A 25,858-nucleotide genomic window follows, 5' to 3' on the forward strand; every position below is an offset into this window, starting at 1 on the left:
CGTTGGTGTAACATAAGAGACATGAATCTAAAAAGAAATAATGAAAGAAACAAAATGTAAAATAGGTAATTTTGACCATCAGAGGAAGAAGCAAACCACTGCTTTCTGCAGTCCTAGGGCTGTGCTCTACCACAGCTAGACTAGTCTATTCCACTTGTAGTTTGTTTTCTCAGATAAGGCCACAGAATAGTCTTTCCCAGGCAGCTCTCAAACTGTGATTCTCATGTCTCCACTTCCCAGGGAGTACCTGGGACTACAGGATGTACAATCATGTCTGGTTCCATAATGCCATAAGCAAAGAAAATGACAGCCCTTCTCCCATTAAATTTGTAATGTATCATAAGGTAAACACAAAGCTTTAGTTGAAGAAACAAACTTTGTGGGCCAGGAGTTTGGCTTAGTGGTAAAATGCTTGCCTAGCAGGCATAAAGATTCCTCAGTACCACATACATAGAAAAAAGCCAAAAACGATGCTGTGGCTCAAGAGCTGGAGCTCTAGCCTTGAGGAAGCCCAAGGATAGTGCTCAGGCCTTGAGTTCAAGCCCCAGAACTGGAAAAAAAAATACCAGCAAGGGCCAATGGTAGAGTGGAGTTCAAATTCCAATACTGCTAAAAAAAAAAAGAAAGAAAGAAAAAAAGATAAAAAACTGTTATCATCCATGAATACCTGCTGTGTTCTTTCCTTCCAGAAACTCAGGCTCTTTAGATGGTATTTTGCCCATTTCATCAGCTTTGACTGCTTGAGGAGGACTCTTTGCTCGGGAAGAAAAACACCCAAATGTTAAACTGCTCAGGCGTTGTCCTTCTGAAGACTTTGTTGTAGTGACAGTGGATGACTTCTTCCCTTGAACTTCTGCAAGGTCATTAATCAAAATTCAGATCTGAATTTTTATAGCAGCTTCTTAAATACAGAGCCAAAGCACATAAAAACAGGTATAAATCACTGTAGTGAATCTTTTTTTTTTTTTTTTGCCAGTCCTGGGCTTTAGCTTAGGGCCTGAGCAGTGTCTTTGTGTTTTCTGGAGGCTAGAACTCTACCACTTGAACTGTAGCACACTTCTGGCTTTTCCTATGTATGTGGTAACTGAGGAATTGAACTTGGGTCTTGGTGCATGCTAGGCAAGCACTCTACCACTAGGCCAAACTCCCAGCCTCTAAATCACTTTTTTTTTTTTTTTTTTGGTCAATTGTGGGGCTGAGACTCTGGGTTTGGGCACTATTCCTGAGCTCTTCAGCTCAGGATTACCACCGTACCCCTTGAGCCTCAGCACCACTTCCAGTTTTCTAGTGGTTAATAGGAGATAAGAGTCTCAACAATTTTTAGTGCCTAGGCTGGCTTTGAACATTAATCCTCAGATCTCAGCCTCCTGAGTAGCTAGGATTATAAGCATGAGCCACCACACCCAGCTCTAAATCACTATACCATGAAAAAGTCTGAAGTTCACCTTTACTAATGTAAACTAATACAGGAGCCCAAAGGTTGATCAATGCAAATCTATTTTGTAGGAAGTGGAGGTGTGACTCAAGTAGTAGGGCATCAGCCTTGAGATTAAATAGAAAAATCTAAGAGAGAGCATAAGTCCCTGAGTTCAAGCCCCAATATTTAACTATGGAGAGAAAAAGACTTAATCTTTTTGAAAGCAGTAAGTTCTCAAAATAGAACCCAGTTATAAATAAAGAGGTAAAACTTCTTAAAAAGTTAATACTGGAAAGCAAAGAAAGGGGTAATACTGTCCCAAACCATGAAATGGTAACCCCTCTGTATAACACCTTTATAATAATAAAATTCTATTTTAAAAGTTAATATTGGTATGCACCAATAGTCACATTTCAAGTGCTCAATAATCACATAAGGGTAGTGCCATCATCTTAACAAAGATACAGATTATCTCCTTCATAACAGAAAATTCCAGAAAAAAAGTTTATGCACAGTTTAAAAACTGTGTTTATGCAGTTTAAAAATACTACATAGCAGGGAGGTAGCCTTGAGCTGAAAAGCTCAGGGACAGTACCCAGGCCCAGGGGTAAGGTGGCAACCTTGAGCTGAAGAGTTCAGGGACAGTGCCCAGACGAATTTAAAGCCCCTTGACCACCACCACCACCACCAACAACAACAACAATATATATATATATATATTATTGCTTCTGTCTAAAATATTAGCATTTTATTACACACAAAAAGTTATTGAACAAATCCTAATAATAAAATTCGTGCTTTCAATGATTTTTTAAATAAACATATATAATAAAGAGAAAAAAAAACTACCTAGCACTAATTGTATATCATGATAAGTGATCTCCAGAGCTTGTGAAATAGCCTTCTGAATTATCTCAAGAGTAGCAAATATTCCTTTGGATTTTTTTTTAATTTTTTTTATTGTAATTAGTAAAAGGGTTACATGATATTTGCCAGATAGAAGGTGCATTAATTCACATACACTGATACCCTTTCACATGTCTTGGTACCCATTATTCCTTTGGATTTAATATTTAAAAGCAGTCAAAAATTATGAAAAAAATCTATAAGTAAATATAAATGTCCATGGTGTTTGTGTGTGTGTGTGTGTGTGTGTGTGTGTGTGTGTGTGTGTGTGATCAACCCTGGGTTTTCTGCATAATAAGAAAGCACTCTACCACTGAGCTACAACCCTGTCCTTAAATACCATTTTTATTTAGTTCTCTGGCAATCTTGAGGTTTGAACATAGGGCCTCATGCTTACTAGGGAAGCACTCTAACATTTGATTTTGCTTTATTATTTTCCAGCTATTAATTTCATCCAAGGTCAGTGTCAGGCCTTAATCCTCTTGCCCACACCTAGTGTCTTAACAGGTTTCTACCATCATGCCCAGGTTACCAGTTGACATAGTGTCTTACTGTTTGTCTGGACTGGCCTCAAACTTTAAATCTCTTTCTCCTAAGTAGCTGGAATTACAGATGTGAGCCAATGTACCCAGCTAAATGTGTTTTAAAATAGGCTGATCTCACTACCGATATTATGGAGTTATCAACAGATGGCCAATGGATACTGTCATGTAGCAGGATTAAAATTCTCATCTTGAAGACATAAACAGGGAATGGGTTAGCATCCTGGTATTCCAGGAGTGTACTGAGCTGTAGCATTTGCATCCATCTAACTGCCAGCTCAGTCATGTAAGAATCCATAGAAGTAACCCATAGCTCCTGTCAAAGAATGCCAAGTTGAGTGACACCTTCAAAAGGTATGAGGCCAATCATCCCTCATGAAAGTCCTCAGTGTAGTTAGCACTGCACTGACTGCGTTCAAGGCAGCCCCTGAATCTGTGATTCTCTGATTTGCACTCTGAAAGTTAATTCTCTTTCTAAGGCCAAAGTCTGTGTCTACTTGGGTTTTTGAAGCATCTATCATTAATGTAAATTCTTGCACTATTTGGCTTCATAAGGTTCTCTGAATTCTTTCAAGTAAACAGGCATATGCAGCACCATCTTGCTTAAAAAGACCAAAATGGCTAGGTGCCGGTGGCTCACGCTTGTAATCCCAACTACTCAGGAGGCTGAGATTTGAAGATCGTGGTTCAAAGACATCTTGAGCAAGAAAGTCTGTGAGATGCTTATCTCCAATTAATCACAGAAAAAGCAGGAAGTGGTGCTTGCGTCAAGTGGTAGAGTGCCCAGTCTCAGAGTTTCAAGCCTTGGGATTAGCAAAAAAGAAAAAGACTAAAATGTCCTCACCATCAGAGATTGTTACCTAAAGGGTACCAAGAAGCACTGGCATATATTCCTTGGTCTCCTCAGCTAAATCAATACATAATACTTTCAGCAAGCTGGACTCTGGTACTTAGTATAGTTCTAAATAGAGGACAAATGTAATCTCAGAATAAAGAGAGGCAAAATTAATATCTAATCTTGATTTCTTGACTATGCAGAAACCATAACTGATAAGCCTGTACATCTTCAATTCTATTTCTTTATGCCTTCCTCTCTCAATCTCAACATTCACTTAGGTCTTAGTCTTCTCATTTGCTTATAAATTCCCTTTTGTTTAATGATCATGTCTTCTTATATGACATTCATATTTACATCTTTAAAACACCAGCAAAATCTGGGCTGAGAGTTTGGCCTAGTGGTAGTGGCCTAGCATGCACGAAGACCTGGGTTCGATTCCTCGGTACCACATACATAGAAAAAAGCCAGAAGTGGTGCTGAGGCTCAAGTGGTAGAGCTCTATCTAGCCTTGAGAAAGTCCAAGGACAGTGCTCATGTCCTGAACTCAAGCCCAGGACTGGCAAAAAACTAAAACAAAAACAAAAAAAACCCAGCAAAATCTAAATAATAGAAGACTAAAAAATATAACATCTTATAAAGCCAACCTTGCAGTCTTGTCTGTATTAATTTTATCTCTTCAGTTTGGTTTTGGTTGATCACACGAAGATTCTGATTCTCTAATTCTAGCTGAAAGAAAATCATGATATTTTCTTGTATAACAGTAACATTTCTAAAATGGACTAATAAATTATAATATTTAGAAAATGTTAATATATAAATACTCTCCATTCCAGTAAGATAAAAACAAAATGACAAGAACTAGTTTATCAGCATAGGTTGTCAATCTAATTACATCACCAATATTTACCAGAACGAAGAGTTTTAAGTGTTTTCACTCCCTCATTCTTTTTGTACTATGAACTTATTTTAAACCAAGCTATAGTGATTCTCAGATACTAAACACAGTAATTTCATGATATATACGTGTAATTTCTATAATTATTTAAGATTAATTAATTCAAATAAAAACCAACTAATTAGAATAAGGCTGTTATACTGTCATGAGCCTATTGCTATTTTTAATTTTAGAAATACAATGGGTTTTAAACAAAAGCTTGTGTCCCAAGTTTATCTAAACACAGTACAGTCAATCAAAAATTTTTGTTTCACTCAATATAATCACATTCTGATGACTTTATTCAAAAGCAGAAAAAAAATGGTAAAGAAACGAAAAAAAGCATACAATAAATACCTCATTTAACTTAACTGTTACCCACTCTTTGATCTTAGCTGCTTTCTCTTCTATTATTTTAGCTTCTTGTGTTCGTATTTGTTTCTGAAATAACAGCAGTAGTTTGTTTAGTTCAAATATAAACATGGTAGTCTGGAACATTAAAAAATATGCATAGAAAATCCACTCAAAGCCTACTTCCAAGTTAATACTTTACCTTTTAGTATGAAGACAAGAAGGATCAGAGGCCAGATTAGGCCTCAACCAGTTTTGTTTTGTTTTTGTTTGTTTGTTTGTTTTTGCCAATGCTGGGGCTTAAACTCAGGGATTGGGCACTGCCCTTGGGTTTTCTCAAGGCTATCCCTCTCCCATCTGAGCCACAGCACCACGTCTGGCTTTTTTTTTTTCTTGTATGTGGTACTGAAGAATCAAACCTAGGGCTTCCTGCATACCAGGCTAGCAAGCACTTTACCACTAAACCACACTCCCGGCCCCCAAACCAATTTTGAGATCTTTTCTCAAGAAAATTGGTGGGGAAGAAGAGGAGTGGAGAAGGATGGAGAGAGGAAGGTAAGAAGAGAGGTTAGGAGAAGAGAAGGAGGTACACCCTATTAACAACTGTCCTCTTAAATATCAGGTGATGAAATCAGCCCCCTAAGTACGCTTAAAAAATAATTTCTGGGGGCTGGGAGTCTGGTGTAGTGGTACAGTGCTTGCCTAGCATGCATAAAGACCTGGGTTCGATTCTTCAGTACCATATGCATAGAAAAAAGCTGGAAGTGGTGCTGTGGCTCAAGTGGTAGAGCTCTGGCCTTTGAGAAAGCCCAAGGACAATGCTCAGGCCCTGAGTTCAAGGCCCAGGATTGGCAATAATAATAATAATAATAATAATAATAATAATTACTGGTACAGTAGAATCAGGCTGGGGAAAGAAACCTAATTATAATATGCTCAGGAGCATGACTGTTTTCTTCCTCAAATATTAGGATTTTTTTGTTTTGTTTTGTTTTTTTGTGGGTCATAGGTTTTGAACTCAGCCTGGGTGTTGTCCCTGAGCTCTTCAGCACAAGGCTACCACCTTGCCCTTGCCCTGGAGATAAGAGTCTCAGGTCCTTTGAACCTCCCTCCTTATATCTCAGCCTCCAGCATAGCTTAGATTACAGGCGTGAGCCACCACACCCGGCTTCAAATATTGGTTTTAAAAGACTTAGGAGTTAGAAAAAATGAACACTGAAACGTTCTACCCTTATGGTTGTAGTCATAAATCTACTGAGAATGTGACTACACTGTAGGAACAATGGTTGGGCTGGGTGGTAAAAACAGAAAACCACTAACCTAAAGGAACACTGATCCCCAGAGAAATTTGTCTTAAATGTGGAAGATGAACAATAATTTAGTCTGTTTCATCAAACATTTTCACACTGATCAATTTTGAATATTGTCAAATGACTAAGTTAAATGCATGTTTTTTGGTAAAGCTTCGTGAGCTGGTGGCTCATGACTGTAATCCTAGCTACTCAGGAAGCAGAGATCTCAGGATCATGGTTTGAAGGCAGCCCAGGCAAACAAACCAAGTGACTCTTATTTCCAATTAATCCTCAAAAGCTAGAAGTGGAGCTGTGATTCAAGTGGTAGAGTGCTAACCTTGAGTTCCCTGTCCCTGAATAATTTGTTTCAATAAAGTAGTTTAAAGTACACGTTTCTTACTAGAAAGATTAGTTTCAAATATAAACAATTCTTTTCTTTTTTCTCAGAATATATTAGCTATACAAGGGAGGATTTATGTCCTTTCCAGGCATGTACATAATCAAACAAAAATATCTGTAGTATTTCCACAAAGATTTCGAACACCTAAACAATCTAAAATAAAGATTGGCTGCAGACACTTGTTTACTATTTTTTCTTTTTTGTTTCAAGACAGGGTCTCAGAATGTAGCCCATGCTTGCCTTGGATTTACTGCAATGTAACCCAGGCTGGCCTCAAATTTAGGATCCTCCTGAGATCACAGACATGAACCACCATATCCAAAGTGGTTGTAAACAGATATAAATACCTGCTGATAACTATTTCCAACTTCAATGCTACAATTAAACTGTAAAGTGAAAGATAAGGAACAAGGTCACATTTAGAAAGTATTAAATGCAAGCATTATATAGAATGCAGTTTCAGTTGTACCTTTTACCAATGCATGTGACACAATACTACAGGTAGACTAAATAAGGAAGAATTATCCTTTGGTAAGATTTATCTCTGTTTTTAACCTTCGTGATTTATGACATATGACACATTTAGAAGTTTTAATTGATTGTATTTCCTAACCTGCTCTTCAAGTTGCATTTCCAAGTTTTGAATGATGTCATCTTTTTCCTGTAGAATTGACTCTAGATCTTGACATTTTTTATATAACTTCACCTCTGATTCACTGGTTTGAATATTAGCTGCATTTAATTTCTCTTCCATAACCTGTACCTGGAATTTAGAAAATATTAAAATCGTGCCCAAACTTAATTTCTCATCGTATTAAACTTAGAGTTTAACATTATATACATTCTTATAAGGTATCATCATAAAAGGACAATATTAAAAAAATGCAAGATTTAATGTATTTAAATTTATAAAGTCTGACAACTATTTTGCCAAAGGCATTACTTTGAAGCTCTTAAGGACATATGAGATTATCAGAACAGTACTGTCATGTAAGGTAACAGTCATGTTTACTAGGCAAAAAGAATCTGCAAAGTTTTTGTGTAAAAACAATGTTTCTAGCCTCATTTTATATATTTTAAACAAGATAAGACTAATGACTATAAAATAAGAATAGAAGATACACAATGAGTTGAGATCAAGCCTGATGACCTTTGTAACACCTTATGGACAGGGGGAACTGAACTTGGATGGCAAAAAAAGGAAAGTAAAAGTAAAATAAAGAAACGTAATGCCTTAAGTATTAGAATTACAAAAATAAAAACAAGAGACTAGATACAGATAGGAGAAATTGTTCCATGAGGACTCACTGATTGACTCAAAATGTTGGATGAGTACTTTACAAATGTCAAGCCTATTTCAGGGCCTGGGAAAGCATCAGTGAACAAAATAACCACTGTACACAGAAATTACATTCTAGTTCAAAAGAAAGGCAAAAATATAATAAACAAGCTGGGCGCCAGTGGTTCACACCTGTAATGCTAGCTATTCAGAAGGCTGAGATCTGAGGATTGTGGTTCAAAGCCAACCCAGGCAGGTAAGCTTGTGAGACTTATCTCCAATTAATAACCAGAAAACCAGAAGGGGAGCTGTGGCTCAAAGTGATAGAGCTCTAGCCTTGAGATGAAGAACTCAAAGCCAGCACCCAGGCCCTGAGCTTAAGCCCTTGATCACACACACACACACACACACATGTCACTATAATAAACATGTAGAAAGGAAGCAGTACATTACACAGTCAATTTGATTAACAGGCATATGCCTAGAGCGTGAGTAGTGCCTCAATCTGCTTGAATCTTCTGCAAAACATCTTCTAGCACATTAACTCTCAAAAAGGTAGATCTGCAAATTGTATTTGCAGATACAGAATACAATGATTACCAAAACCCTCTCAAGTTAAAGTACAGTTCAGATTTCTCTGTCACCTTCTTTATTTGTCTCTTTTCACCATCTTTCTATGACTCACATACATGATCCTTGGCTGGAGGTAATCTCACCAGAGACTATGAGCAGGTCTAAAGAAGGGAGGTGTTGATAATAATAAGAAAAGAAAAGGAAGTTTTTTGGATTATATACAATATGAAGATTTTTTTCTGTAGATTACAAATAAGAATGTAATTTTAACAATGGTTTAGGTTATAATTAGAAAAATAATATATTTAAGAAAGTAAATAATGTATTTAAGAAAGTATTTAAGAAACTAAAGATGATAATTAAGATGAAACATATCTTGACTATTAAAAATATATCTGAAAAATAAAAATTAATCCTTTGTGCAGGTTGAAAGATTCCTGACTAGTGAAAGTTTTCAGAAGGAAGACACAGAGGTTGTTTTGGCTTAATTTTTTTAAGCCATACCAAGGTTTCATCTACGGGGTCACTGTATAAATGTAAATTCAATTCAGATGTCAAAACTTCCTGCCTAAATATTGCTCCCATGTCTGGAAACCATTAAAATAAAAAAAACACATCAAAACATATTACACAGTTCAAATGACAGATTTAGATTCTTTAACCTAAAATAGTGAAATTTCTGTGTGAGCTTGAAGCACAAAGATCTGCATCAAAGATTGAGGTCTGGGTCACAGTTTTGTTATTTGGTCTAGGAGACAGCAGAACAGTACGTACCAAGGGCCAATCTTAGATGCTATTACCAGTTACACATAGGGTATCCTGTAACTGTAGAAGCAGCAAGAAAAGAGCAAAACTCAAGTTCAAAATGGCAGTTTTCTTCTTGAGTACAGGATACCAGAAGATAAATTTCAAGACAAAGAAAAGCTAATTGAATAAATATTAGCAGCCCTATCTACCCTGAACATCATGAGCCAAGAAATGAGTACTCCTGCATATCCATGTTTATTGTCACACTTCGCAATAGTCAAGATATGGAAACAGCCTAGATGTCCCACAGTACACAAGTGGATCCAAAAACATGTGCTTACCTATAGACAATGGAAATTTACATAGTCATTAGGAAGAATAAAATATTATTTGCAGGGAAATGGTTAGAACTAGAACAAGCCATGTTAAGTGAGATAAGCCAAGCTCAGAGAGACAAATGGTACGTGTTAAACATACCAGTGGATTCTCTTACTCCAATTTAACACACAGGCCAAACATGGTAACATAATCAGTTCATGTTTATACCCCCTGTCAACTTTTTAGAATTATTATAAATTATTTATGGAAAAAAATTCTTTCTGAGCATAACTAAATAGGCACTGAATAAATGTAAACTGTTATGACAAAGGGAAATACCTACAGACTTCACTAGCTCACAGAAACTCAAGAGATCTGCAATTTGATTCTCCTACACTGACCCCACCTTTAAGACCGTGTATCTAAAATAACCAAATAGTTGTGTGTGTGTGTGTGTGTGTGTTTATTTTGCTTAAAGATGTAGTGCTTGAATTAAACAATTTTATACCTGAATATATCTATATGTCTTACATTTTCAAGGGAAACCTTTGAGTAAGTTCTTCTTAAACTTGTCAAGATCAGTGGTTGAGCATGGCTTGCTAAAAACTGCCATGTTTGATTGCCTTGTACTGGGAATGGTGATTCTTTTTCTTTAGAATTGGTATTGGATCTCTGAAGATCCAATATCACCAATGGCAAGAAATTAACAAGAAATCACAAATAAAAATTAATTTTCAGAAACAAACTTACCACACATGTAAATTTAAGAAGACAAAGCAAAACAACCCTCAATTTTTTCACCTCTGTAATATATGCAGCATTCGAAGGTGAGAAAAATTAAGCAGAAAGGTAAAATAATGTAGAACAGATAGAAGGACCTATACAGACAGCCATGAGTGTAAATGGAAACATACCGCTAAGGAAAGCCAAAGGCAGAAAGGAAAAGACCCAGGGGAAGATATGAAAAGACAGAATAGATTTGAGGATCTCTGAAGCCAGCAGGGCAGGAAAGTTCCTGAGACTCTTATCTCCAATTAACCACCAAAAAGCTAGAAGAGGAGCTATTACTCAAGTGGTAGAGCACTAGCCTTGAATGAAAAGGTTTGGGGACAGCGCCGAGATTTTGAGTGTAAATTCCAGGACAACCACAAAGAAAAGGAAAAGGAAAATCAAATGAAATGTGTCAATCTAGTCCTGATTTCAATTTGAATAGGCCAACTATTAAAAAGATGGTATAAAGATAAAAGAATTAAACAGGTTCGCAAACACTTGTATCTACATACTCATGATAGCATTGCTTATGACAGCCTAAAGTTGGGGAAAAAATGTTCATCAGTAGATGAGTAGATAAACATAACACAGCATATGTTCACATGGATAAACCTTGAAAACATCTTGCTGAATAAAAATATCCTGACACAAAAGAGCATATATTATCTGAATCCTTCTATAGGAAATATCTAAGCTGCACACTGGTTGGTCATGCCTGTAATTCTAGGTACTCAGGAGGCTGAGATCTATAAATGGCTGCTCTAAACCAGCTCAGAAAGGAAAGTCTGAGAGACCCTTAGAGTCAATTAATCAGAGAGAAAGCCACAAGTGGTGCTTTGGCTCAAGTGGTAGAATGCTTTCCTTGAGCAAAAGGAGCTCAGGAACAATACCCAGGCCCAGAGTTCAAGTCCTACAACTGGAAAAAAAAGTGCTTCTTCTTGAATTTTAGTTAAGATCCTGTTAATTAATGCCACAGCCATTTGCAGATTGTGATCCTGAACTCAGCCAATCTAAACAAAGGGGCAAAACCTGCTGTGTTAGGGATAAAAAAGGAGCATCCTGCCTATTCTTTGTGCTTGCTTGCCAGATTTTTGGCTGATTGAACATCCTTCTGCAGAAGTAAACCTTGCCTTGCCAACTTCCTTTTTCATCCCCATGTGCCAACCCAACATCCTAAAACATTTCTAACCTTTACTATTATAAATAAAGGTGCTATGAACATAATTATATTTAAAACCTATAGTTAGTGTTATAAAAATTATATTTCATTTTCTCAGAAGATGAAACTTTCTAATTTAGGAAGTCTCTTTTCCTCTTGATAATATGGAAAGTAAAGATTCTCTATTGCTCAGGCTCATGAACAGTCAAAATGGTAAAATGTACTAGAGAGCTGACAGACTAGCTTCTGATTTTGAGCAAAACCATTACAAAGGCAGGAAACTACAACTTTTAAGATTAGACTTTACCTGTTGAAAAGCTTTTTCTGCTTGACGTTCAGCATCAATAACTTGTCTCTCAAGCTGTTGCATCTGTAAATTTAGAGGAAATATAAAATATCTAAAAACTTAAAAATTCATAAAACTTAAAACCTTCCTTTTAGAAACAGATTTCAAATCTGACATGATCAACTGATTTTTTTCTTTTTTTGCCAGTCCTGGGGACTGAACTCAGGGATTGAGCACTGTCCTTGGGCTTTCCTCAAGGATGGAGCTCTGCCACTCGAAAATACAGCATCACTTTCAGCTTTCCTATATATGTGGTATTGTGGAATTGAACCCAGATCTTTGTACATGCTAAGCAAGCACTCTACCACTAAGCCAAACTCCCAGCTCATGATCAACTTTAAAAAAAATAAAAGTAATCCACTACGTATTAGTTATTTATAATTAACATGTTAAAGGCTTTTTGTAGCTTTAAAAACGAAGTCACTGATATCTCATGCCTATAATCCTGGCTACTCAGGAGGTTGAAATCTGAAGATCATGGTTTGAAACCAGCCTGGGCAGAAAAGTCCATGAGACTCTTATCTCCAATAAACTACTCAGAAGAAGCCAGCAGTGGTGCCATGGATCAACTGATAGAGTGCTAGCCTTGGGCACAAATCGGTTCAGGGACAGTGAGTGCTCAGGTCCTGAGCTGAAGCCCCCAAGGATGAGAGAAAATAAAATATAAATAAATAAACACCAAAAATCCTGATCACACAAAATGCCAAAGTTTAGCTATTTTGATATGATGTAATCTATACCACAGGAGTATTCATCACTAGACTAGAAATTGCTGGTCAAGGTCTGTTAAGAACAACAAATTAACAGAAATTTTTTTTGCCAGTCCTGGGGCTCGAACTCAGGGCCTGCGCTCTGTCCTTGAGCTTTCCTCAAGGCTAGCCCCACAGCACCTCTTCGGGCTCTTTCTATGGATGTGGTACCGAGGAATCGAGCCCGAGTCTTCGTGCATGCTAGGCATTTCTGCTCACTTACAAGTTTTCTCGTTGGCTAGATGGTTTCGAACTTCTGGGGTGCCATGAACTCACCCCAGGGGCCAGCTCTGTGGGCCCCGCCCCCTCACGACACCCTCCAGACTCCGGGGCCTCCAGCCGCCTCCAGCCGCTCCGGAAGTGGCCCAGGTAGAGGCAGTCATCCCGGAAGTGCCCCCACCGAGACGCAGCGTCCCCCCGCCCCCCCAGGCTACCCAGGTCCGGAGGTGCCCCCGGAGCACCCTGCTTGGCGCGCGATCCGTCTTCAACGTCTGGAACATGGCTTCGCCCGGGGCATCCTTTATTAAGGGTACGTTGGCGGGGATCATTTCCTGGGCTTTGCTAACTTCTCTCAGCCACATTCACCACGGACGCGAGGGCCCGGCTCAAACCCACAGGCACCGTCACCTTCCCCCGGCCGGCGGGAAGGCCTTCCCCGGGGTAGACCAGGCGCCCCGGCCGCTCAACGGAAGCCTCCGGGTCCTGTGTGTCATCCTCGGGGAATCGGAAGACGAGGACCACTGGACGGGGCTGAAAGCGACCTGGACCAAGCACTGCGACCGAGCCGAGCTCTACGACACCAGACACGACGGGCTGTTCCAAGCGGACAGGTACGACAGGTGGATTCACATGAGGGAAACCTACAAGGACGTCTTTGGGAAGCATGGCGACAACTACAGCTGGTACTTTCTTACGCTTCCCACCACCTTTGCGGTCATGGAGAATTTAAAGTACTTCCTGCTGACCAGGGACGCCTGGCAACCCTTCTACCTGGGCCGCACGGCCAGGTCCGGGGACCTCGAATACGTGAGTGCAGAAGGAGGAATAGTCCTGAGCATAGAGACGGTGAAGAGATTTATCCGACGTCTCCGGAGCGACGAAGACTGTGCAGATCCGAGTGCGATCTGGAATTTGGCCTACGATAAGCAGCTTGCCTTCTGCCTGAAATATGCAGGCATTTTTGCCGAAAATGCAGAGGACTTCGAAGGAAAAAACGTATTTAATACAAAACCAATCGCGCATCTTATTCAAGAGGCCATGCCTAGTAACCCTCAGCATGTAGTAAAAGGCTGCTGTTCAGACATGGCTATCACTTTTAATGGACTGACTCCCCAAGAGATGGAAGTAATGATGTATGGAGTGTATCGGCTCAGGGCATTTGGACATCATTTCAATGACACGCTAGTTTTCTTGCCACCACATGGCTCGGAAAATGACTGAGAACCCATGAATAATAGAACTGTACTCTCCAAGGGCACTTGAAATATGTCTAGTATCAATTAAGATGTGCTCTGATATAAATATATATATATATACTTTATTCAAGAATACAAATATTGCTAGAAAGCAGTACAAAAATATAATTTTTCTTGTTGATTCCATGTTGAAACTAATATTTGTTGTGTTAAACATACTATTAAAATTAATTTCATCTGTTTTCATTTTATTTGTGTTTACTAGAAAGATTTTCATTACACAATTGCTGACATATTTCTACTGGAGAATAATGATATACAATATAGAACATGTGCTGTCACTACAGACAATAACTGTCCACATGGAAGCGCCTCTACCACACTTCCTCTTTTTTATTCACTAAGTACTGGGCCTTGTATTTGCTAGACAAGCATTCTGCCACTTGAGCCATGCCCTTAACCCTCTTTGCATAGTATTATATATATATATATATTTTAGATAGGGTCTTTTACAAGTCTTTTCACAAGTCTTGGACTTGATCTTTCTTCCCACAGTCTTCCATGTAATTGGGATAAGTACCCCACATCACCCGGGGTCTGCCGATTTCACTAATTTTTTCCCAGGCTGGCCTCAAACTGTCATCCTCCCTAACTCCTAAGTAGCTACAAAATACTACCACATCCACATCATAGCACTGCATGCTCAGCTTTTTCCACTCATAGGTAGAAACAGTCTTGACTTTTTCCAGTCAGAATGACTGACTCAATTTCTATTGAGAATCACTCCTACACCTTCTGACCTGTATCACTTTTTCCTGACATAGCTGTCTTCTTAAACCTTTCAACATTTTTCCATAATGGATCTCCTGTTTCCAGTATCTCCTGCCATCTTTGTGTTTAGTTTACTTTGTTTTTTGTTTTTTGGTTTTTTTGCCAGTCTTGGGGCTTGAACTCAGGGTTTGGGCACTGCCCCAAATCCAGTTTGTGCTCAAGGCTAGCACTCTACCACTTGAGCCACAGAGACACTTCCAACTTTTTCTGAGTTGTTTGTTGGAGATAAAGAGTCTCATGCGTGAGGGGAGGGAAACTGGGAGAAAAACATGGGAAGGGGTAACAATGTAATGTACTCACTACCTTACGAATATAACTGTAACCCCTCTATACATCACCCTAATAATAATAATAAAAGAAATACAAAAAAAAAAGTCTCATGGACTTTCCTGTCTAGGCTGGCTTCAAACTTCGATCCTCAAATCTCAGCCTTCTTAGTAGCAAGGACTGCAAGCACCGGTGCCGGGCTTACTTGGTCTTTTTGATGATTCACCAAAATTATACAAGACTTTAAGGCATTTTAAAAAACCTTTATGGGCTGAGAGTTTAGCCTAGAGTGCTTGCCTAGCATGCATGAAACCCTGAGTTCAAGTCCTCGGTACCACATACACAGAAAAAGCTAGGAATGGTACTGTGGCTCAAGTGGTGGAGCGTTAGCCTTGAGGAAGCCCAAAGACAGTGCTCAGGCCCTGAGTTCAAGCCCCAGGACAGGCTAAAAGAATACCTTCATTCTACTTTCAAATAAAATTTGTAATTAGTCTCAGAACAGAATTCTGGGTTTGTGATAGTTTTCCTTCAGAATTTTGAAAACACTGTGCCATTATCATCTAACTTCTCCTTATTGCTTTTGGAAAGATTGAAATCATTCTAATTGTTGTTCCTTTGTATGTGACATGTTCTCTCTATGCTTACAGGTATTTGCTTGATCCTGCTGTTATTAGTGAAGCAGAATGATGAGAGACTTAGCCTAGAATAAGGCCTGAAGGGGCCTGAGCTCCTGAAGGTCAAATGTACTTCAGAATCTATAAAGACCAGAGGGAAAATAATATGTTGAGAAAAAAAAAAACAGGTATTAATGGAAAATATGAGCCTGTTTTAGAGTCAACTAATTCTCTGAAACCTTCTCACAATGTCTGACAATTAAGCACTTGCTTCCTATATAGATTGAAAATGTCTTCTCTTACAAAGCTGAATAAATTGTTTAGAATGCATTCACCCAATAACTGTGGCATTTATAAGCTCCTGACAATCAGTCTCTTCCATACTCCCTCTCAAAGCAAAGGTTGACAGTTGACCAGTTCTGACCATTTGTACACAACTGTTAGCCAATATTGCAGATGTCCCATTTTTAAATATAAATAGACAACCAATGATCATGAGACATTTGCGCAAAGCTTGCAACACATGCAAAGAAAAAAAAACATGAAAATAGGAAAATAATGATATATCAAGGAACAGAAATTTTTAGAAATTCAAATGAATGTTCAGGAAGGAGGAACATTTAAATATTTCATAGTCTTAGCATGAAATGCAAGTTGTTTTTCCCATTCTGAAGATGGGAAATCGAATTCAGTATGAGTATGGCTTATAGACATTTATGCTCCTTTAATGTGGCAGGGATATCAGTACTCACATTCTGGTTCCCTAGTGTTCTTTTTGTCAAACAACAGCTGCTCTAGTATTTAAAAATTATACATAGAGTACAGAATCATTTTAAAACCAGCTCAAATGTATAAAATCACCAATTCTTAGTTGGATTGGTTTTTAGTTTTGTTCTTTCAGCCTAAGAATCTTGCGTTGGTAACTTACAATCATATTAATATTCCCAATAGGAAAACTTCCAGGTTATGTGTGTTTGGAAAACCTACAAAGAAAGGAGACAAAGCTAGGAATGGAATCTTCAGATTCTAACAATGTTCTAAAAAATAATTTGAGAGGCCAGAATTTGGTCTAGTGGAGAGTGCTTGCTTTAGCATGCATGAAGACCCAGGTTCAATTCCTTAGTACTACAACATTAAAAAAAAAAAAAAAAAGCTGGAAGTGGCCCGGCCCAGACTTTGGCCTAGCGGTAGAGTGCTTACCCAGCATGCACAAAGCCCTGCATTCAATTCCTCTGTACTACATACATAGAAAAAAGCCGGAAATGGTGCTGTGACTCAGGTGGTAGAGCTCTACCCCTGAGAAAGCCCAAGGCCAGTGCTCAGACCCTGAGTTTGAGCCCCAGGACTGGCAAAAAAAAAATTTAAAAAGCTGGAAGTGGTGCTGTGATTCAAGTGATAGAGCTCTAGCCTTGAGAAAGCCCAAGGAGTGTTCAGGCCCTGAATTCAAGCCCCAGGGCTCGCAAAAAAGAAGAAGAAGAAGAAGAAGAAGAAGAAGAAGAAGAAGAAGAGGAGGAGGAGGAGGAGGAGGAGGAGGAGGAGGAGGAGGAGGAGGAGGAGGAGGAGGAGGGGGGAGGAGGGAGGAGGAGGGGGGAGGAGGGAGGAGGAAGGAGGGAGGAGGAAGGAGGGAGGGGGGGGAGGAGGAGGAGGAGGAGGAGGAGGAGGAGGAGGGGGGAGGAGGAGGAGGAGGGGGGAGGAGGAGGAGGAGGGGGGAGGAGGGAGGAGGAAGGAGGGAGGGGGAGGGGGAGGGGGAGGGGGAGGGGGAGGAGGAGGAGGAGGAGGAGGAGGAGGAGGAGGAGAAGGAGAAGGAGAAGGAGAAGGAGAAGGAGGAGAAGGAGAAGAGAAAAAAAGTAAGTTGAGTACCTCTAGATAGCTAATACATTATTTTTATAATAATAATTGAAGCCAGGATGATAAATTCTACACAACAGAAGCATAATAAAGTTTGAACAAATAAAATGAAAAGAAAATTAATGAATGAAGGCTTTAACTTTTTCCAAAAAAATTAAAACTGAAGATAAACTTTAATTTAAAAAATCCACTGCAATTCACAATTTGTATTACAGATTATAATTGTTGAATATGTAACATTGCAGTAAAGTAAATATGTTAGGTCTATCTGATAAAACTTAAAATACTTTAAAAGCAGCTTTAACATTCAGGTACTACAAAAGGTATTACTTTGATTCTGCATGATTATTTCTTTTCATATTTGAATACAATATGCAAAATGTTTGCAAAATACTCAAAAAGCAATATGAGACATACCTGTGTAAATTCTTACACTCAAAATGTACACTATACCTTGGGTAGAGTCACAACCAATGAATATTAGGTAAGTAAGAAAAAACTGAAACTATCAATTTCCCTATGTCAAGTTTTAGTTTTAAAAAAGCAAAAAACAACAACCCCAGCATTTTAGGAATGGGCCGTTTACGATAACAAAGTAAAGATGTAAATTCCAAGCCTCATATTTGACTTATTGCTAACAAAAGTGTCCTCTGTAGCCAGAATCAATTCAGCAACAAATGGCAGAGGACAACTTGCTACTAAGCTTGGATCATTATAGCACCATACATACTCACTGATGATCCTCTCATTATATGCACTGGGTTCATACAAACTTGTCCACATTGATTAGTTTTAATAGAACACTTTAGGTTGTTCATATTCACTGACTGTTCATATTCCTGATTTTCTCTAAAGACCTCAAGTGATTCCTCCCCAATTTCCCTACCCTGCATAACTAGGGTTTGAACTCAGGATATTACATTTCCTAAGCAGGTACTCTATCACTTGATCCATTCTACCAGTCCTTTTTTCTGCTATGTTGGCTATTTTCAGCAGAGGATTTTGCTGTAAGTCCAGGCTAGCCTAGCTTGTGATTCTCCTATTGGTGTTTCACCTGTAACTTGTGAAGACGAGCTACTGCACCCATAGTTGGAGGGCAGCTATGCGCACCACTAACAACCAATACGCTTGTGCGCCTATAGTTGGGATAACAGGTGTGTATCACTACATCCCGTCATTTGTCAAGAGTCTTGTGAATTTTTATGCCCAGAATGGCCTCAAATTGTGATCTGCCAAACCCTGATCACCAAAAAATGTTTAAATGTTTATGATAATCACCTAATAACCCTCAAAATGACGTTTGAATTAGTCCATAAAGTCTTATGAGCTTTGCAACATTAGGTGAGCCAGAAGAGTAACTGATTTGAATGGTTAATTGGGCTATTACACTGGACTATTGTGTAAGAACATATATTTTATTATCCAGGGACTTCTTATTCCTAGGAGTTACTCCTAGACAGCCTCAGAGGAATTACATTCCTGAAAGGATAAAGAGCAGAAGAAAAAAATAACAGCATCAAAATATAACATATGTAATCAGGTATATGCAATGTCAGGTTACATGAACTACACTCACATCCAAAGGGAAACCTCTCCATATATTTCTCCCTTTCCTTTGTGCAAAAAATCTAATCTGTAGGAAGTAACATTAAAACAAGAAAGTTTCCTTTTTCTCCTCTGACTCAAAAGACTAACTAGTAATATTGTAAAGTAGGAGAACTACTTACATCTCAGATTCCCTGAAGAGTTTATATTTGGCATACTAAGGATATTTCCAACACCATTCCTTAAATTCCTCTAAAGACCTCTCCCACTTACAGCAGCACTTGCCCAAGACTTCAATAAGGCCTTTTCTTCACAAGCTTCAATGTTCTACATTACTTAGAAATTGTGATGGAAAAAATAGGTACAAAAATAGGTTTGTTTAAAAATTACTCCACTTTCAATATGTATTTGAAATCCATTTTGAATTATAAAAATACTCTGAGAATATGTTATAGACTTTCCTTTAAATGTCATGAATATATTTATTAGTCTACGATTACATTTACATCAACTGCTTGTATACTTAATCAGTATATCCAATCCGAAAGATACAAAAGGGTGTGGGGACCTAACTCAGTAGTAGTGTACTTGACCAGCACACACCAGTTTCTGGGTTCAGTGGTTAGCACCACAAAAGAAAAAAGGAAAGACATGATAAAGTAATAACTTGTCACTTCTCTAAACTAGGTACTATTAGTTACATCACAACAAATCAGAAAGATTTAATGGTAGTTCTACTTATTAGCTATCTAATGTTGGACACAGTAATCAATTACTCTCAGCTTTAATACTAAAATATATAGATTAGGGGTTACAAACTTACTTCAGAGTTTAAACCAACTAATGCCTGTAGAAATGCTTAAGAACCACAGTTGACACCTGGAATTAGCTGCCTTTAGTCAAGAGAAGACAAAATAACCCTCTCCCACCACCAAAAAAATATAAACCCATTAAGAATTAGAACCATTGAGGAAAAGTTGGCCGAAGTTCCTGGCACAGAGCTAAAGAATCAAATTAGTATTTGCTCAAGAATCTTCAGCATTGGAGTTGTATCCATGTGGGAGGAAGAAATACAGAACTATTAGAAGCCCTGCATCAGACTGGTCCTAACCTAAAGCCAAAGGTTGTGGATGGGACCAGACTAGTCTCAGGAATTCAACATTTGACTCAAGACAGTACTTAGAAATGATGCAATAGTTTGCTATGAAAAATATAAAATGTTTTAGAAATTATTACTACTACATACATACAACTAACAAACACGGATAGTTGCCCATAGGCAGTGAGGAATTTTTATGTTGCATGGCTGCAAAGAAGACAGAATAAATGAGTAGAAAATATATTGAAGAATCCAAGAAAGGTGGTGGTTCAAGAAGCCATATAAAGTTATAGCAAATTATCTGGAATTTAAATACAGAATTCCTGGCCATTATTATTATTATTGTTGTTGTTGTTGTTGTTAGGCCTGGATATTGTCCCTGAACTTTTTTGCTCAAGGCTAGCACTCTATCATTTACAGCCACAGCACCACTTCTGATTTTTGAGTGGTTAATTGGAGATAATGGTCTTATGGGGGCCTGAAATGTGGCCTAGAGATAGAGTGCTTGCCTAGCATGCATGAAGCCCTGGGTTCCATTCCTTGGTACTACATACAAAGAAAAGCCAGAGTAGTGCTGTGGCTCAAGTGTTAGAGTGCTGGCCTTGAGAGAGCTCAAGGAGAGTGCCTAGGCCCTGTGTTTAAACCCCAGGAATGGCAAAAAAAAAAAAAAACAAAAAAAAAAAGTCTCATGGACTTCCTTGGTTTTGAACACAATCCTCAGATCTCAGCCTCTTGAGCACCTAGGATTAAAGACACAAACCACCAGCACCCAGCTCAGAATATCTGGATTTAAACCTTGGCTTCATCCCTTAACTTTGATGTGAACTCAGGCAAGTTAAATAATTTTTGTGCTAATTTTCTCCTATGTAAATATTGATCTGACTGCTTGAAAAATTTTTAAATGTATATGTATAAAACACTTAGAAGATTTTCTGGAACACAGTAAACCTCAGTTTCTTAATCTATAAAAATAAAACAATAAAATTTACAACTTCATGAATGGTTAGATGGTTGAAATAAGTTTTACCTATAAAGTGCTTAATATATAATAAATCAATAAATAGGTATTTTTAGTAAGAGGGTAGATAAAAAAACTTTCAAACTTGAAAAAATAGTTCATAATAAAATAAAACAGAAAAGATTGTGAAAACTCCTACTCCCATTTTGGTGCTGAATATATTTATTAGGAAACCATGAGTAACTTGGCATACTTAGCCATTTTCCAACACGTAAAACACATCTGAATCATTCCATTGCTTAGTCTGTCCAACTAGTTAAGTCATAGATACAAAATATAGACCAAAAAATGAAAAAGAGAAAGAATCCACAACTACAACAGTAATTTTGAAATATCCCTCTTTATTATTTGTCACTCAGTGATAATACATTAAATTTGATTATGGAGAAAACATTTTTATAACTTATAAAATTAGACACTCATAAGGAAATTTGTCACGATATGCCTTCTAAATAACAGCAATGTTGCCATAATATTTACATTTTAAAGGTCAATTAACTGCATGCCAAATAAAAAGAACTTCCAACTGGTCCATAAGGAAACCAAAAGAGTAAATAAGAAAAACAAAGAAAGAGGCTGTAGTCAACCATGACAAATGTGAAGATGACTAAGACAATTATGTAGGCAAGTAAATAAAACACAGAAGAAAGGAGAAAAAGATATTAAATTCTGAGTTAAGATAAGTTCACTTACTAATAGACACTAAAACTAATATACATTAGAATTCTTTTTCAAGCTATATTTAATCTAATGCCAATAAATAGACCACACTTTTATCAGGAATTTGTTCCACAAAGTCCACTACTAGGTCATCTTTGAATCAAAGTGAATAGAATAACTTTAGTCTTAGTCTTAAAGCAAAAAAAAATTAAGTTGATATATTCATATACATATATGGAGGCTTAAATAAAATAATGTTCCACTGGATTTTATTAGAATACTTTTAAGAGATTCTTGAGAGGAAGATTAATTTTTGGAGATGTATTAACATGTACTAGTCTCCATGTACCATGGTGTAGAAAACACATGCAAATTATTCTAATCAGTTGTGAATTAATATAAATAACACTCATCCACCTATATAACTAGCACTGCCTAGAAACATGTGAGCCATTTAATTTTAAAATTTCAAGAACATGAATTTAAAAAGTGGAAAAGAAAATTAATATTACCCATTTAACTCAATTTCCAAAATATTATCAACAGAATATAAAAATATTACTGTGACAGTTTACCTTTTTCCAAGACTATTTAAAACCCAATATATATATATTTTACATTGGCAGCACATCTCAATTTGAAGAGCCTCATTAGAAATGTTCACAGCTACTTATAGCCAGTGGCTACGATTTCAGAAAGCACAGATCTAGACAACAAGTTCCCTGGAATTAGAAACACATGGGCTATTTTGTTCACAAATTCAACTGTGAGACTACTGTGGTAACCCTCAATAAGTACTTATCAAATAAATGAATGAACAAATGTATTAGGGTAAAACATACATGCAAAAACAAATTTTGTGTACTATACTATTCTATGTTAGAACTAGTAAGAAAGCCATATCATTATGTTGAACGTACTTCCTGTTTAGATGATGGTTTAATTATAAACAGATAATCAATAGAAATTCCTAAGTAAAGGAATACTTTTATAATCACATGTATACAGTATAGCTTTCCTCTCTGGAATGAATGAACTCCAAATTCATCAATCACACATAACTTTCACATATTTCTTTTTTTTTTAATTTTTTTTATTGTAATTAGTAAAAGGGTTACATGATATTTGCCAGATAGAAGGTGCATTAATTCACATACATTGATACCCTTTCACATGTCTTGGTACCCATTTCCCTCCCCCCAACTTTCACATATTTCTAGCATCTGCAAATAATGGTGTTTTTTCCTCGAATTCCCAACCCAGCCTAATAGCAGCAAAAGAATATGCCAAGTATAGTTTCAAATGCATAGTAAAATGTTATTCTATATTCATTATCTTAGAAATGCTTATTTTCCCAAAATAGAGAGGATAACCTTATACATACGAAATAAACCCCAGGTAGCTGACATTTAATAGCAAAGTTTAGGGAGAAAAGCTTACTTTTTCTGCTAAGAGTTCTCGAATCTTGCTTGCTTGAACTCTAAATTTCATGAGCTGAGACTCCAGAGCCACACATCTTTCTTTCCAATTTATTGGTCCTTCTGGCTCAGAAAGCTCTGCCATATTTATTCTAAAAAAGAAAAGAAAAGAAAAGAAAAGAAAAGAAAAGAAAGCATTCAAACAACACAGCACATTAGCATTGAATATAGTTCATCAAAAAACCCAATGTACATACTGTGGCATGCTATCCAGATACTAGTTTTAAGTTCTTAGAAAAATTCCAGAACTTATCATAGCTTCTGCAAAGAACTTAGTGAGAGATAAGAAGCCAGAGGTGGAGTAGAAGCTCAGCTGCACCACTTAATCTTTCTAAATCTGTTTCCCAATCTAGAAGAAGGAGATTCTGACAACCTATAGTCATTCTTCCTCATGGGGTATTGTGGTCAACAACTGAAATATTGCTGTTTCTAAAATAACTTGGGACAGTGTGATCACAAAGCACAGCATAAAATCTTACTACTTTTTAACTCTGCCTAATAAATGAGGCTTAACGTTTCATCATTTTACCAAATCCATAAACTTACTGAAGTATTACAATTTGATTCAATTGATAATGTGATAAAATAACCTAAAGAAACATCATGGCTATGGTTTCCAGTTGTTCTAAAAATTATTACTTAGCACCACTGTAAATTTGTCCAGTCTAGGCTAAGTCTCTCAAGACAGAAGTCCTTTGATATATTTAACTAGGTAAGTTATTACTCTCCAGACAAGTTTGCATAATTTTTATCTGGCATAAGAAAAGAAAACATATAATTATGACATTTGGAACCATTTACATTAAGAAAATGCGGCTTCAATAGTTTCTATGATGTGAACTTTCCTTTTGGAGATTAATCCAGGGAGAAGCACTGAAGGGAAGAAGAGGCCAGGCAATTGGTTTTGAAATTCTCAAGTGTTACTTGATTTTGGAAGCCTGATTATTTCTGGCTCTAAGATTTGTGAAAACAGTTTTAAATATTTGTTCATGTTTTATTAGGCAATTTTTATAACTAGCCTAGAAATGTATTTCTACATTGCTATGAAGTGAAAAAGTTTGCATTAGGATGTCCTCAGGACACAAGTTCTAGTCATGAACATGTGATGTGGAAACATTCAGAACCCAATGATATTGGAGCCTTGAGCTCAAGCCCACGACTGGCAAAAATAAATAATAAAAAAGGAAAAAGAAAAAGAAGAAAGTCAGAAGTGGTGTTGCTGTGGCTCAAGTGGTAGAGCAACTCTAACATTTTTTTTTGCTATAGAAAAAAAAAACAAAAACTGCATGTTACTAAAAACTGCAAGATCCTTTTCTTAGCATATTGTTTTGTGCTAAGTCAGTTTTCACATTCATACTGATGTTATCACTCAATAATAATTTAGAAAAATAAATTGGTATAGACAGAACTGTTTTCAAATGCTATAACTTTTATTAAAAATCACCTTAGGCATCTCAAAGCTTCCATGTATGCCTTTGAATTCTAACCATAGTCTATGGGAAATTTATTGCTAAAAATGCTTCTCTTTTTCTTTTAGAAACAACTCCAAGCGCTTATTAAAATTAACCATTTAATATTTCTACATAAAATTTAATATTTAAAGTTTCTTATTAAAATTTATTATTTTTTTATTTATTTTTTGCCAGTCCTGGGCCTTGAACTCAGGGCCTGAGCACTTTCCTTAGGCTTTCTCAAGCCTAGAGCTCTAGCACTTGAGCCACAGCACCACTTCCGGCTTTTTTGTCTATGTATGTGGTACCAAGGAATCGAACCCAGGTCTTCATGCATGCTAAGCAAGCACTCTATCAGCAGGCCAAACTCCCGGCCCAAAAATTTATTATTGTTTTATATTAGTATTTACTATTAGTGATTTAGGAGTGGATAAATCTTTCTTCCTTCTTCCTTTCTTTCTTTGCTTTTTGTGGTTTTGAAGAGATAATTCAGTTTTTCGGCCAAGAACTTTTTCTTTAGAAGGGACGGGGGGAACATATAGATACAAATGTTAAAAATAAAAAGCACCTAGATCCACAACTGGATATGATAACTTAGACAAAAGTCTGAGCATTCACACACAGTCAAACTAAAGGAGGATAGTCTTAAGGGAGGAAACCAAAGGCTTAATTCCTCTGAACTTAATTTAAAATACTATTTATCAAAATGAATTCCAGGAAATGGAGATGTGAATATTTTTGTTGTTGGCGATGGTGTTGTTCAGTTTTTCTTTTTAGGGGAGGTAAAGGGAAGCACAGAAAGGGAGGAAAGAAGGACGATCAAATGCAGTCATGGTATACAGTATCCACCATGTGGAAAATGAACTATACAAGTGTGATCAGGGACAGGATGGGAAAAGTGGGAGAAGGTAAAGGAAGGGATGACATTGTCCAAAAAGTAAATATACTCATTACCTGACTTACAAAATGGCAACTCCCCTGTTTTACAATAAAATAAATAACAATAAAAT

The 25,858-nt window shown here is 37.2% G+C and overlaps 2 protein-coding genes across 7 annotated transcripts in view; one reads left to right on the plus strand and one right to left on the minus strand.

The window, feature by feature from the left end:
- The window catches only part of Plekhh2 (pleckstrin homology, MyTH4 and FERM domain containing H2), a 98,281-nt gene that overhangs the window by 65,999 nt on the left and 6,424 nt on the right, over window positions 1-25,858 (minus strand). For 4 of the 6 annotated variants that reach the window (XR_016536265.1, XM_090337041.1, XM_090337040.1 and 1 more), the window contains exons 2-7: window positions 23,360-23,489; window positions 11,835-11,897; window positions 7,294-7,443; window positions 4,995-5,078; window positions 4,348-4,429; window positions 668-853 (exon numbers count right to left, since the gene is read on the minus strand). Coding sequence is in view for 5 of the 6 variants with exons in the window: in XM_090337041.1 (XP_090193167.1) it covers window positions 668-853; window positions 4,348-4,429; window positions 4,995-5,078; window positions 7,294-7,443; window positions 11,835-11,897; window positions 23,360-23,482 (688 nt within the window). In the remaining variant the exon portion in view is untranslated. Of the gene's footprint in view, window positions 1-667; window positions 854-4,347; window positions 4,430-4,994; window positions 5,079-7,293; window positions 7,444-11,834; window positions 11,898-12,845; window positions 12,948-23,359; window positions 23,490-25,858 lie in introns of those variants that run through there. The other 2 variants (XM_090337044.1, XM_090337043.1) reach the window with 2 other exon arrangements.
- On the plus strand, window positions 13,056-14,841 carry C1galt1c1l (C1GALT1 specific chaperone 1 like). Its single transcript, XM_090336162.1, has one exon. The coding sequence runs from the start codon at window positions 13,121-13,123 to the stop codon at window positions 14,060-14,062; it is 942 nt and encodes a 313-aa protein (XP_090192288.1). The 5' UTR covers window positions 13,056-13,120; the 3' UTR covers window positions 14,063-14,841.

This window comes from Megascapheus bottae, chromosome 7 (assembly GCF_031878675.1).
Source record: "Megascapheus bottae isolate mThoBot1 chromosome 7, mThoBot2.hap1, whole genome shotgun sequence".
NCBI classification, from domain to species: Eukaryota; Metazoa; Chordata; class Mammalia; order Rodentia; family Geomyidae; genus Megascapheus; species Megascapheus bottae.

Coding starts and splice junctions, on each gene's coding strand:
- C1galt1c1l (XM_090336162.1), top strand. CDS start 13,121: ATGGCTTCGCCCGGGGCATCCTTTATTAAGGGTACGTTGGCGGGGATC.